We start from the raw sequence: 14,468 nt of genomic DNA on the forward strand, positions 1-14,468 counted from the left end.
AGTTTGAAAGGACTGGTTAACAAATAACATATTAAATAATTTCTAAAAATAAAGGCCTTACCTTTCCATTTGCGCTCAAAAAAACACTTTTTCTTTGCCAGGTGTTTCAAACATAAAAGATGTGTTTTTATGTCCAGTTTTAATTAAATCTCCCACCAACTCTTTCTATTTTTAACTTTGCATTTTAAATTATTTTCTTCTTCACCGAACAGTTTCCTTAAAGAGCTTATCGCAATCTTTCCGGTATTTCCATATTCTTTTTAGCTAGAAGTCGTGATAATTGCATTATAAACCTGCAGGACTTGTGTTTTCATTTAAATGTGAAAACAGAGCTGTGGGGTAATTGGAAACGTATTGCTAAGAAAACAAAAGATCAAAGCTGTATTATTATACTTAAATAGAAAAATAGACTTTCAGATGAAGATCATGGAATGAATAAATTTACAATTGGTACTAACGGTGCAAACTTATTCACAAAGGTTTGAGCGTGTCGAGCGGTGTTTTCAATTAATATCAATGGGTGGGTTAAAAATTTCTCTCCTTTTCTCTCTTGTCAGACTATTTTGTCTATAGGCAAGTAATTTATATGTTCCATGCATTTACTAATCATAAGTTTGTCCAAAGATTCTCCACAGATGTTCCTGCAAGTCGAGTACCTGTTTGCAGTCGTCTTGTTCTCGGCGGCAAAGACAACTGAAGGAGCCGAAAATGGCGTTTTCTTTCAAATCAAAGAAAACACTTTTCTCAGCTACAGAGAAGAAAACCTCTTTTGGTCTGGAAAAACTGATTATTTGCTTTCCTGTTCGGTTTTGTGTGCGAGACAAGCTTCGTGCGGAAGTGCAAACTTTCTGGAACACACAGGACTTTGTTACCTTCTTGGCGGCGAAATGCAAACAAGTTCAGCCACTGGGCGACTTTTACAGCGAGATGGCTCTTTCTATCTGACAAAGGTATTTGGCATTGATGACATACCATGTTTTTTGGTGACACCTTCCGATAATGTACACCTTATCGCGAACAAGTTTAAGGGCCTTCCGCACAAGTAGACAAAACTAGAATTTCCCGGTTAAAATGAAAGGACAAGTTTTTGTTTCGTCTGTTGCATCCGCATTAAAAATATAAAAGCCGTCAAATTCCGTCAACGCCCGATCTATTCATAAGACCAGCCAGCATAGTTTTCTAAGGATTTCACCTCCAATCCGAACTTGGAAAATGTTTATGATGATTGAAAATTTGTCAAAATAAACAACGTTTTTGAAAGCGATAAAGATAACTGCTACGATCATTTCACGAAACAAAAACTCCGCAAACGTTTTGATTAAGCTTATGAGATCTACGTAAGAGACTTGATCGGGCGTTTAGAGTAATTTGCGCTTTAGCAGGAAAAAAGCTGAAACATGAGAGGACATTTGTGGAGGAACGTGAATGAATTGAGATGAGACCTTATAGGAAAGGTTTAGACGACAAGACCCACAGAAGCTTGTCTTAACATCAAGACCATAATTTAAAACTTTATGAAACGTTCAATTATAAGCAGAAGCCACCAACAACTGAAATAAGACCACAGTCGCCCGGTGAGTCTTCAACAATTTCGTACAAATGCGCATAACACGAGGTGCGGATACTAACTATAAATTTCTTGTTTAACTCCAATTCAGATCAACCTTCCAGAAAGAACCGATTTACCTCAAGGTGAGAATTATGAATTCAGTATTATTAAGATCAGTAACCCGAGCGCTAATGTAAATTACCAGCCATAGCTATTGGATAAATCTAGATGCATCAAGACAAACTTCAACTTTTATAATTTTCAATTTCTTTATTTCTACCACGTTTTGGTGTCTTCCATCTTCTACCTCTCTTCCATATCCTTCCTGGCCTAGTGCTAACAATTTTAATTTTTTTTTGCATTGAATACTTTTTCCTTAATTTCGATTGTCATTAAAATAAAACACCAAAAAATCGGGACATTTATACAGCTACGTAGAATGGTTTCGAATGTCTTAGTGGTTGTACGTTCACCAATAAAATCATTTATTTAGAAGGTTGATAGTGAGGAAATGATTGAGTCTGAATCCTAATTGTCTGAGACAGCTCAACGAAATTGTAAAAAAAAAAAAAGGAAAGATAAATCCAAGTTAGAACGCATGTCAGGAAACGTTGGGCCGGTGTTTAAGTTTAGATCCTTTTAAATTGCTCAGTAACATAAAATTGGTTCAGTCTTGTTTGATGCTCGTAACTACATTTAGGTCGCCAGCTCTATTTTCCCTTACATGGCTTTAGTAAACATAGAGGATACTTCAGTAGACTCACTTTCAATTTTCAAATTTATGGCTATAGAGCAAAACACTTCTCCACCCCCTGGTTCTAACCAGCACTCAGCAGTAACCTCATGCCAGACTCTCCTCAAACAGTCTCCCGCAACGTCCACGGGTGTTTATTGGATCGATCCTGATGGTGGCTCCCAGGCCAACGCTTTCAAAGCTTACTGTGACATGGATACAAATGCAGGGGGCTGGACATTAGTATGGAGCTATTCCTTTACTAACTACACTCATTTTAACGATCATTCAAATGCAATCACTCCTAGGCCAAATTGGCCGGCCAAAAATGAAGTGAATGTTCCTATCTCTACAATTTCTCCATTAAATGAAACAGACTACAACGCCATGAACTTCTCACTCTGGAAAAAACTCGGTAGACAGGTCCTCATCAAGAGCAACATAAACAACTGGCTGTTGTGTCAACCGGTAACTGGCAGCCTGGTTGATTGGCAGAAAGGTGACGTCAACTGTACAATCACAAAATACGTGGCTGACCCTGGAGAATCAGCTTCGGCGCCTTCCAAGTTTTCACCAAATATCGACCATGGACCAATGTTCCATTCGAGTGGGCGCTGGGACAGCAACTTTTATTATTTTAATGGTTACACGGGCAAATATTGGCCTACCCATGATCCTTGTGGAAGAAATGGGCCCAACCAAAAGAAAAATGTTCTTGATCCACACGGTAACATTTTTATTCGAGCCGAGTAGCATAGACAGACAATGACAAACCTTTACACGCATATCTTCTAGAGTTGGTTAACTTATCTGCACAAAATCATTACATTACCTTGAAAACGTGTGACGAGAATCATCTGTAGGACCTTGAAGGCATGAAACTGCTAAAACTCTAAATTCTTCTATCGCAATTACTGAGAAAACCCCATTAGAGAAAGAATTTCGGATCAGATCTTGGAGGCTGAAGGTTCAAGCTTGTTTCACTCTCGTAAGATGACAACAGGCAAAGCACCAGTTACACTCATCATGAGAGATTGGGGGATTATCTTTCAGAATTTTACTTTCCAACGGAATTTTAGAGAATTCAAATCACTTCGCGAAACTTTGACTTGATTAGGTGCTAGCTTCTTCTTTGTTGTTGTACGACAAAATTTAAGCTCTCAGTGTTTTTAATAATGACTTTTACCGCTGATGTTTACAAAACTCGTGCCAACCACTAAACCAGATAGTTGCAATCAGCTAGAGCAATTCTTAGAATAAAATGAGTAAATAAGATTGACTTAAGGAAGCCTGGATCGATGACCACATTAAATAATTGTCGCCACGGGTTTTTTTTTCTTGGGGGTTGGGTAATGAGCATTAATTAATAGTAAAAACATATAACGGAGTTTGAAAATGGTGTGCTGCGTGGAAACTGAGTTTTCCTTTTTACGCTTACTACCTTCGAAATTCTAATAAAAACAACTTTTACTTCATGTTAAGACCATAGTGTTTGCTATTACTTATTCTGCATTTATAAACCGTAATTGATATATTTCAGGAGCTTTCCAAAACCACTCTGAGGTTTTTTGGCAATTGAGTACAGCCACCTGACCAAATAAATTCTCGTTTGATTTCTGAATATCATTGTCGCCACATTTTTTTTTTATTTACATCGAAAGGCCAGGAGTAAAGGGGTTGAGTAATGAGCATTAAGTAATAGTAAAAACATGTAACGGAGTTTCAAAATGGTGTACTGCGTGGAAACTTAGTTTGCCTTTTAGGCTAACTACCTTCGAAATGCTAATAAAAACAACTTGTATTACATGTTAAGACCATAGTGTTTGCTATGACTTATTCTGCATTAATAAACCGTAATTGATATATTTCAGAAGCTTTCCAAAACCACTTTGAGTTTTTTGGTAATTGAGTACAGCCACCTGATTAAATCAATTCTCGTTAGATTTCTGGATATTATTACAGGTGTTTTTGCCTTTTATGATTGTTTTCTTAGATTCATTCGATAAAAAAAGGCAAATTAAAGCTGATCTTTATTTCAAGGTTTTGAACCACGCGTTCTGAACTTCTGAACACTCAATCTTTTTTCCCAAAAACTCGCACACCCATACTTTCTCCGATCCCCGAGAGAATGATAAGAACTGGATAAGTAAACAAATAAAACAGAACATAAAGTCCTTTTAGGTTGTACTCGAATGCATTACGTTTATTTTTGTTTGACAAACAAAACTCGATAAAATCATGAGGAGGAAAGATCTGCTCCCAATGTTAATTTTCCCATCAATGATGGCTTTAAAATTTGTGAGTAACTTCTCTTCAAAGTTTTGCAATATGTTAAGCAATAATCCAACAGGGTCCTCCTACTTTGACTGTTCTTCCTTATGTTATCATATTTTAATTTCCTTTCTTGCAGATCTTTGCTTGGGACATATTTGCTCTCATATGGGCTTTTTTGGTAACACCTAAGATATCTGCAGAGGAAGATCGGGGCATGTTCTTTCGCATAGAAGAAAACGCTTGTCTCGTCGATGAAAATGCTCTTCAAAGTGAAAACGCTGACTCTTTATTGGCCTGTGCTCAAATGTGTAGGAGAGAGGCTTCTTGTAAAGGAGCAACATTCTTGGCGAACAAAGGCACCTGTTCGCTTTTTGGCGAAGGGAAACAAGCAAAAAAGTTGGAGAGATTTGTAAAACGGGATGGTTCTTTCTATGTGAAAAAGGTACTTCGTGAATTTTGTATACTTTGCCGTTGCCATTCATTTTTTTATTCAGTGCGATCTCAACTGAATGAAACTTTCTTTGAGAGCCAGATATTTTAGGCAATGCTGTGCGGTTGTTGTTGTTTTTATTTTATTTTATTGTTTTCTTTCACATGTTTATGTTTCAATTTGGTTTTCACAATCCTTTTCTTAAAGTTTGACAGGAAATTCTATGTTCTAGTGTCGGAAATGCCATATAGCCGGAAGACCTGATCAATAAAAGATAGATGTCGGCATGTTCTATCGTATCCATTTTGTAAATGTTTGTTATTCATTCTCATTAATTTACTTTGAAGTATTGGAAAAGAAAATTGCACCTGTCGCTTTCATCTGTATGTACCCTCTCAGGTAGCCTGAATCAAAGACTACTTTAAATGAACCGTGATAAAATTCCACAGCAAGCTAACAGTTTAAAAAATTATTAGAGAAAAAACCTAGAGCAGAAAAAGATGACCAAAATTGAACTTCGTTGCGGTTCACAGGTTGTCTCTCCTGGAATATCTGGTCCACGAGGTATGTGATCATTTTCTATATTCACCATGTCTTCCTTGTACTCAAAAGGGCTCCGTGATTAAGACCTATTCTATGAATAGAAGCAAAGCTGTTCGAAAGAACTAATTGTACCACACCTTTTAATGCACCGCAACGAAAAAGGGGTTGACGCATAAGGTCACTGTGGCAACGTTCCACCCTGTAATTGAGCTCTGTACTTTTGTAACGCAGGGCAAATTAGTCGACCCCAGGACAAAGCACCAGAGTGCCCATGCCCAGAATTGCACGGTTCAACCTAACATTTAGCAGTAACCGCGAGCCAGACTCTCCTCAACTAATGTCCCACTTCGACTTCGGGTGTTTATTGGATTGGTCCTCATCGTGAATCCCCTGTGAACTTATTCAAAGCTCTCTGTGACATGGAGACTGATGGGGGAGGTTAACTTAAACGGTTCGAAGTTTTTCCTTTCCTATATATATCACCAATTAAACTAATTTTTATGATGGTTTAAATGCATATCACCCCGAAACTGAAAAAGAGGTGATACTTGTCAAATTTTTATACCCATTCGTACATGATTGTATTGTCGATGAATAGCCCGACTGTTGCCAGTATGGAAATAAATCCTACTTCTGATCACCAAACATGTTGTTATCGTCTTTCCGAAACATCGGTTACCCTGTAGGTCAAAGCATTCCCTTGCACTCTGGTTCAACCCAGCATTCAGCAGGACACTTGTGTCAGACTCTCCTCAGTAAATATTCTACTTTGATCTCTGGCGTTTATTGGATTGATCCTGATGGTGGATCCCAGGCCAACGCTTTCAAGGCTTACTGTGACATGGAAACTGATGGAGGAGGCTGGACACTAGTGTGGAGCTATTCCTTCACTAATTATTGTCATTTTACGAGCAAATCAAATGCAATCACTCCGAGGCCAAATTGGCCGGTGAGACCCGAAGTGGATGTTCCTATCTCCACAACTCCTCCATCAAATGAAACAGACTACAACGCCATAAACTTCTCACTCTGGAAACAACTTGGCAGACAGGTCCTCATCAAGAGCAACGTAAACAACTGGCTGGTGTGTCATCCGGGAAATGGCAGCTTGGTTGATTGGCAGGAAGGTGACGTCAACTGTAAGATAATTAAACTCGTGATTGACTCAAGCATATCATTTTCTTCTGCGCCTTCTAAGTTTTCGCCGAACCGAGCCTATGGACCGCTGTTCTACCTGAGTACACTCTGGGGGAGCACCTCCTATTACTTTAATGGTTTTACAGGAAATCATTGGCCTACCCATGATCCTAGTGGAAGCAATAGGCCTAATCAAAAGAAGAATGTTGTTCATCCGCATGGAAACATTGTTCGATGATGCAATTATCACGACTTCTATAAATAAACAGCATTTGGGAAGAATATCCAAAAGGCTTCAACGGAAAAATGAATAACGAAAAAAATTAGTGGAAGACGAATTAAAACCGACCTTGAAAACATTAACGATCATTAGTATATGAGATAAATGGCATAAATAAAAAGTTAAATATCACTTTGAAGTTCAAGCCGGCTGATGACTCGCAATTCAAATTTAGTGTTTTGTAAACATTTTTTCATTAAAACGTTCAATACACATTACTTTTAAAAATATTCAGACTGAAATATTGACTTCGGCATCTACATTATTATTTTGTTTTATCTCAAATGCGTTTGCGAGGCCGGTTGGTAACAATAATTTTGCTTTAAGACACACTTTTTTAAACATTTACATTTTCATTTGTACTCAAAACATTTAAGTTTCCTTGCTAGGTGTTTCAAACAACTTTACTGCAGTTAGATGTTCAGTTTTAATTCGTCTTCCACTAATTTTTTTCGTCATTCATTTTTCCGTTGAAGCCTTTTGGATGTTCTTCCCAAATGCTGTTTATTTATAGAAGTCATGATAATTGCATTATCAACCTGATGGGCTTTTGTTTTTCAGTTTAAAGTCAAAAAAGAGTTGTGGAGTAATTCGAAACGTATTGTAAAGAAAACAAAATTTCAAAGCTGTATTTCTCTACTTAAATAGGAAAATAGAATTTCAGACGAAGATCACGTGCACGGAATCAGAAAATTTGAACTAATATATACCGATGGTGCAGATTTATTCACAAAGGTTTCTGTGTATCGCGCGGTGTTTTGCCATTAAAAGAAAAGAACGAGTTAAAATTCCCTTTCTGGATTGTTTTACAATTTTCTCGACAAGAAGGCAATTTATATGTTTCACACGTTTGCTGAAGAAAAAAATTTGTCGTGAGATTCTCTCGACATATGTTATTTCAAGTCGAGTACCGATTTGCATTGGTCTTTGTTCTTAGCGGCAAAAATTGACAAACAGAAGTTTGTTGTAACATCAAGTTTTGTATCCAGAGGCACATAAAATGTTCCCTTAGAGGTGCACGCCACCGATAAATATGAGCACATTTATTAATCATTCTGGTATGCATTGTTTAACTCTAATATAGGTCGAACTCCCAGAAAGAACCGACTCACCCCAAGGTGAAAGCCACAAATTCTTATCAATAGAGGCAACTAGAGCACAAAGGTAAATTATCATATCTAACTGATAAGTCTTGATGCACCGAAATAAACTTGAATCTTTTACATTTTCCTAGTTCACCATCTCTACCCGGTTTTAGTGTCACCCTTTTCCACCTCCTCCATGACCCTTCCTTTCTTATCGTTGCCATTTTTAGGTTTTCTTTCGCACTAAAAAGTTGTGAGCAGTCTTCTAAGTTTCGTTCGCCGTCAAAACACGACACGAAAAGTCGGAACATGTATACAGCTACTTAGAATAGTTTCGAACGACTCTAGGACCCCTTATTGGTATAGTATCATTGATCAGACAAAGTTCATGAAAAGGAAATGTTTTGAGTCTAATAATTATTGTCTGATACGGCTCAATGGAAATATGAAAAAAGTCTGTAAAAGCGTATGCCAGTACACTTAAGGCTGGTCTTCGGGGCCTTGTTGTTTTTCAAAAGGTAGATGACACTGTCGGAAACTCTAGACGATCATTTCGTCGTTGTTACGTTTTACTAAGAGACCAGAAACACATGAAAAAGGAAACGGAAACTTGTGACTATGATCTTTCTTTTGTTAGAGAAAAAAGTCGTCATATATCTTCAGCTCGTTAATCAAAAAAGGTACCGATTTATTATTGGTGTTTTTTTGACAGCACTTTCCTATATATATACACTATTCAACGCATAAATGTCAACAAAAACAAAAAATTGCGCTATCCACCGGATAGAGATTTATCTGGTGGATATCTGTGTCTGCCCTTTGAAGAACCGGAGCCAGGTTTATATCCTTTCATATATATATATATATATATATATATATATATATATATAACTAACTGCAGACAGTACTGTTTCGGCCTTCTGGGCCTCATCAGTGCAGTGCTGATGCTAGGATGGAGGTAAGGCTATATAGCCACCCCAAGTGATCTCACACGTGTGGTATCATCTAAGCCATGCCAGAGTGCTCAAACTAGATAAACTAGTGAGCATGCATAATGCTAGCAGCAATGACTCATCCTAGTAGAGTGCTCAATTTGGACATGAAAGCAAAGCTTTGTATGCCAAAGAGCTATATCTAACTGCAGACAGTACTGTTTCGGCCTTCTGGGCCTCATCAGTATATATATATATATATATATATATATATAACTAACTGCAGACAGCACTGTTTCGGCCTACTGGGCCTCATCAGTGCAGTGCCAATGCTAGGATGGAGGTAAGGCTATATAGCCACCCCAAGTGATCTCACACGTGTGGTATCATCTAAGCCATGCCAGAGTGCTCAAACTAGATAAACTGGTGAGCATGCATAATGCATATATATATATATATATATATATATATATATATATATATATATATATATATATATGTCCTTAGTCACTTGGTGATCTTCTCCAAGCGCTCGCATAGCTTTTATTACTATTTTGACGGTTACACAGCGAAGCATTGGCCTACCCATGATCCTCTGGGAAGAACATAGCCAAACCAAAAGAAAAATGTTGTTGATCCACACGGTAACATTTTTATTCGAGCCGAGTGGCAAAGACAAAATAGTAATAGTAATAAAACCACACATATATCTTTCAGAGGTAATTGAACTCTTAAAATCATTGCATCCGAGAACTGATGAGCACCTGTTCCTGTTATCCGTATATTTCTTATAGCACATTTACCCATGGAAGGGCATACGAAACAGTCATAAGGAAAATTCAAGTGAAACAAATTCATATTACTTGATTAGTTTTCCTTGCTAAAACAGCTGGTAAAGACACAGAGAATTCCCAACCCCTGATGATATTTTAATAAATCAACAATACCAAGATGGTACATTCTCTTGAAAACACTGTCAGATTAAATAACTATCGCAATTTGATTAAATTTATTTATGTGAATAAAACGTTGGCTTGTCTTGTCAATAACGTGAACCTTTTCGTTATAGGGGTTGATCGCGATCTTTAAGTCAGGTCACTACAGATTCTCGTTTTATCATGTTCAAATCATTCATTGACGAACCTGAGGTTTTTTCTCGTATCACAAAATTACCACTTGACTCTCCTCCGCGAATATTCTGACAAAACGTTACTATTTAATCAATATACTTGCTACTTGTTCCCTGAGGGAAAATCCTTGTTTTTCGGACTGTATATCTAATTTTTATAAATTTTTGCGATGTTATTTTTTCTACTTTATCAAGTAAAAACGAACGAATAAAAGCAAAAACAAAAAAAAGACATCAAGAAAAAAAAGCGAACGAAAAGCAAAATAGAAATCATTAAAAATCACAGGGAAGGATCCTTTCACTATTCTAGCAAATTCTCGGTAGTATTTGGTATCTTTAGCCTTCCCTTTTAGCACGTTTTATAACGGTAGCCAACAATATGCATCATCATCAAACTTGTAATTGATCCAGTTCTCTTGCTGAATTATGCACGCCTCACTTTTTCACTACCATTCAGGAAAGTAATTCTTCTTTGCCAGGTGTTTCATAAGGCTGTGTTTTCATGTTCAGTTTTAATTTTGTCTCTTATTAATTTCCTTTTTTTCTTTTTTTTTAACTTTACATTTCAAATTTTTGATTTCTTCACTGTTACATACAAGAACTTTTATCAGCCTTCCGGTATTCCCATATTCTGTTTGCCTAGAAGTCATGATAATTGTATTATAAACCTGCAGGACTTGTGCATTTCATTTAAAATGTCAAAATAAAGTTGTGGAGTAATTGGAAACGTGTTGTTAAGAAAACAAAATGTCAAAGCCGGTATTACTATATCCAAATAGAAAAATTGACTATCACGCGAAGATCACGGAATCATTAAATTTATAATTTATATTAACGATACAGATCTGTTCATAAAGGTTTCTGTGTGTCGTGCGGTGTTTTTCCATCAACAGAAAAGGGTGGGTTAAAATTTCTGTTGCTTTTTGATCGTTCTGTCTTGTTTGACTATTTTGTCTATAGGCAGGTAATTCATATGTTTTACACGTTTACTAACTATACATTTTGTCTGAAAATTCTCTGACAGATGTTACTTCAAGTCGAGTACCGATTTGCATTCGTCTTGTTCTTAGTGGCAAAGACAACCGAAGGAGCCGGAAATGGTGTTTTCTTTCAAATCAAAGAACACAAATTTTTCAGCTTTGAAGAAGAAAGCCCTTTTTGGTCTGGGGCTGATTCTTTGCTTTCCTGTTCTGTTTTATGTGCGAGGCAAGCTTCTTGCAGAGGTGCAAACTTTCTGCAAAAAGCAGGACATTGTTATCTTCTTCGCGACGAAATGCAAACAAGTTCAGCAGCTGGGTGGCTTTTAGAGCGAGATGGCTCATTCTATTTAAAAAAGGTATTTCACATCTTTGTTGTTTTACATGTTATAGTTTTCGGATGACAACTTGCGATCATTTTAGCATTATCACGACCCAGAAAACCGTTGCTTGATGTTTCCCATCAGAAGGAAGACTTTTCACAGCAAAAGTGATCACTGTTACCATAATTTCAAGAGACAAAAACTCTATCAAATTTAATTTCAGTTTAAGAAAACTACGAAAAAGACCAGAGCGTTTAATTCATAGTGCGCTGAATTAATAAAAAAGGAAAAGTCTTAGATACATGAATATTCATAAAGAGCAACATAATCAGTGGTGATACGCTTTAAAAAATAGATATTTTGGCGTTATCAACTGAGTTGGTAATGTTAATTGGCCACCTTCAAGAGTTTTGAGAGCTAGTCTTTCAAGCTATGGCCCTCCTTCAGCTTTAGAAACTCAATGTTAGCCAGTTTGCATTGACCCCACCGATTTAACACCAGAGCTTCTTTCGAAAATTACCCCCTTTAGCTAAAACATAGGGACGACATAACCAATCAACACAAGTTAATTTCAAAATCAAACTTATCATCCAAAGCACATAAAGCGTCCAGTTTTAAGCGGTAGCCACCAACAATTACGGGCACGTACATTTATTAACTAATGAGCCTTCAAGAATTTCGTACGCATGCGTATGAGGTATGGATATTAACTGTATGTATTGTTTGACTCCAACGCAGGTTTACCTCCAAGGAATACCCAGTTCACCCCAAGGTGAAAGCGGCAGACTTGTGTTGAGATTAATAACTAGGGGATTGATTTAAACTGCCATATTTCACCCTCTGAACCCCACCATCAATATGCATATTCTCCATAAACTGGTCTTTATACTTTTCTTAAGGTACTGGCTAGGAGAATTTGTTTATCAATCAAGAGCTTCGTTAGTTGGTGATCGTTTCCTTTATTATCGTGATTCTGGTTCAAGGGTGATTTTGTAATGAAAAAAAAAATGCCAGGGGGCATTCTTAGGGGTCAATTTATTAATGAAAAGTTGATGGCAGTTTCTTAGCTTTCATACCGCAGAAGAACACGACACAAAAAATTGGAAGTTGAACATTGCATGGTTTTGAAAGACTGTGATCATGATGTCGCAATAAAGTTGGCAAACAACAAAAATTTAAAAAATGAGTAATACTTGTCTGAAATATCGTTGAATTGTCAGATCGATGAGCAGGTGAGGGAATAAGAGCTGGATGATGAACTGGGGACAGAGAACTGGTCTTCAATAATAAAATCTTTACGAAACCCAGTTTTAATAATTGAAACACTTGTTACCCATTTTTTCAAAACTTTATGACCTAATAGGTGAAACCATTCCTTTGCACTCTGGTTCAAACTTGCACTCAGTAGTAGGACACTCATGCCAGACCCTCCTTAGGGAGAATCCTACTTCAAACTCTGGTGTTTATTGGATTGATCCTTTTAATGGATCTCAGGCAAACGCTTTCAAGGCTTACTGCGATATGGAGACGGATGGAGGAGGCTGGACACTGGTATGAAGCTATTCCTTTACTAATTACAGTCATTTTAACAGTAAATCGAATGCGATCACTCCGAGGCCAAATTGACCGGTGAGACCTGAAGTGGATGTTCCTATCTCCACAACTCCTCCATTAAGTGAGACAGACTACAACGCCATTAACTTCTCAATCTGGAAACAAATCGGCAGACAGGTCCTCATCAAGAGCAATATAAACAACTGGTTGGTGCGTCGTCCGGGAGAAGGCAGTTTGGTTGATTGGCATGAAGGTGATGTCAACTGTACGATCATCAAACACGTGATTGACCTCAGTCACAAGGTGGTCCCTTCTGAGTTTTTACCGTACCACAAAAATCGGTATGGACCGCTGTTCTTCTTAAGAGAGCCCTCGAAAAGTTTTTATTACTATTTTGACGGATACGTAGGGGAACATTGGCCTACCCATGATCCCTCGGAAAAAATAAGCCAAACCAAAAGAAAAATGTTGTTGATCCACACGGCAACATTTTCATTCGAGCTGAGTAGCAAAGACATGATAACAAACTCTTGGTAGTTACCCGGAAAAATCATTCTATTAGCTGGCAAACAAGTGACGAAAATTAATCAACGTATCAGCTAGATGATATTATTCTGATAGAACTCTAAATATCTCCAACTTATTTTGAGTGGAAAAGTATCGCTACCAGAAAGAAAGAATTTCGGATCAGATTTTGAAAGCTGAAGGTTCACGCGCGGTCCGCTTCTTATGAGATGAGCACAAGCGAGACCTCCTACTTTGTGGAACTCTCTCTAGAAAACATGCGCCAATTGTTAACGCAATAAAAAAAATATGTAACGCAACACAACAGATAGCTTTCTAAAAGACATTACGGTTAAAACTCTAAACGTTAAAAACTGATGTTAATCTGCACAGGATATCTATTACATAATCACTCCATTAAACATGTTCAAAACTACAATTTGCGTTGTAAACCTCAGACCATTCATTAGCTGCAGACTTGATGGGGGAGGGGTAAAGAGCACCTCTACATTTGACCCAATAGAGTTTTCCTTGCCCAAGAGGGTTTGGTAATCATTTCGGGCCTTACAAAGGGTATGTAGGTTCTTCATCCAGCGTATTAAGCAGCTAGGATGAGTTGCTGTATCACGAGTCTAAACTGACTTGTTTTATGTACCAAAAGGCCTAATGACACTATCGAGAGAACATAGAACACCAAAGGTAAGTAAACATTACTCATCTGACACCGGCACACAAAGCGAATTCAAGGAATCAAAGGTTAAAAGGATGCGTGAGAGACATTTTAGTTCGAGCTTGAAAAAGGTCATTAAACACATATTACTAAATTTAATAAATAAACTTAAAGTACAGCATTAGATTGAAAAGATTGCTTAGTGAATAGCCGATGATATTTAAATATATTTTAGCATAGTAAACGAAATTTTGAGTTTCAAATACATTATTTCTGCGAATATATTCGGCTGAATTTGACTTAAAATTCAATATGTCTACTTCTGAGACGAGACTATTCCATCCGTCT

General features: G+C 37.3%; 3 protein-coding genes and 1 pseudogene across 5 annotated transcripts in view; all 4 read left to right on the plus strand.

The window, feature by feature from the left end:
- The first annotated feature begins 428 nt into the window (after nt 1-428).
- Nucleotides 429-4,319, plus strand: LOC149045996 (uncharacterized). Of its 2 annotated transcripts, XM_089206321.1 has the most exons (4): nt 429-520; nt 625-950; nt 1,659-1,692; nt 2,341-4,319. In XM_089206321.1, exons 1-4 carry the CDS (start codon nt 517-519, stop codon nt 3,033-3,035), a joined length of 1,059 nt encoding a protein of 352 aa, XP_089062447.1. In that variant the 5' UTR covers nt 429-516; the 3' UTR covers nt 3,036-4,319. The 2 variants fall into 2 exon arrangements, with proteins under 2 accessions (XP_089062447.1, XP_089062446.1); XM_089206320.1 differs by lacking the exon at nt 429-520 and having other exon boundaries at nt 529-950.
- A 230-nt stretch (nt 4,320-4,549) lies between these two features.
- LOC113685968 (uncharacterized) overlaps nt 4,550-14,468 on the plus strand; it is a 32,812-nt gene continuing 22,893 nt past the window's right edge. The window contains exons 1-3 of the mRNA XM_089206323.1: nt 4,550-4,580; nt 4,693-4,998; nt 5,520-5,550. Of these exons, the coding sequence (XP_089062449.1) occupies nt 4,563-4,580; nt 4,693-4,998; nt 5,520-5,550 (355 nt within the window). The 5' untranslated portion in view covers nt 4,550-4,562. The remainder of the gene's footprint in view (nt 4,581-4,692; nt 4,999-5,519; nt 5,551-14,468) is intronic.
- On the plus strand, nt 6,176-6,904 carry LOC113685969 (uncharacterized). The gene has a single exon (XM_089207828.1). It carries the CDS (start codon nt 6,176-6,178, stop codon nt 6,902-6,904), a length of 729 nt encoding a protein of 242 aa, XP_089063954.1.
- Nucleotides 10,940-13,496, plus strand: LOC149045997 (uncharacterized; annotated as a pseudogene). Its single transcript, XR_016186569.1, has 4 exons — nt 10,940-10,991; nt 11,117-11,428; nt 12,131-12,164; nt 12,756-13,496. The product of XR_016186569.1 is annotated as an uncharacterized LOC149045997 (transcript).

This window comes from Pocillopora damicornis, chromosome 5, assembly GCF_964200805.1.
Source record: "Pocillopora damicornis chromosome 5, jaPocDami1.2, whole genome shotgun sequence".
Classification (NCBI taxonomy): Eukaryota; Metazoa; Cnidaria; class Anthozoa; order Scleractinia; family Pocilloporidae; genus Pocillopora; species Pocillopora damicornis.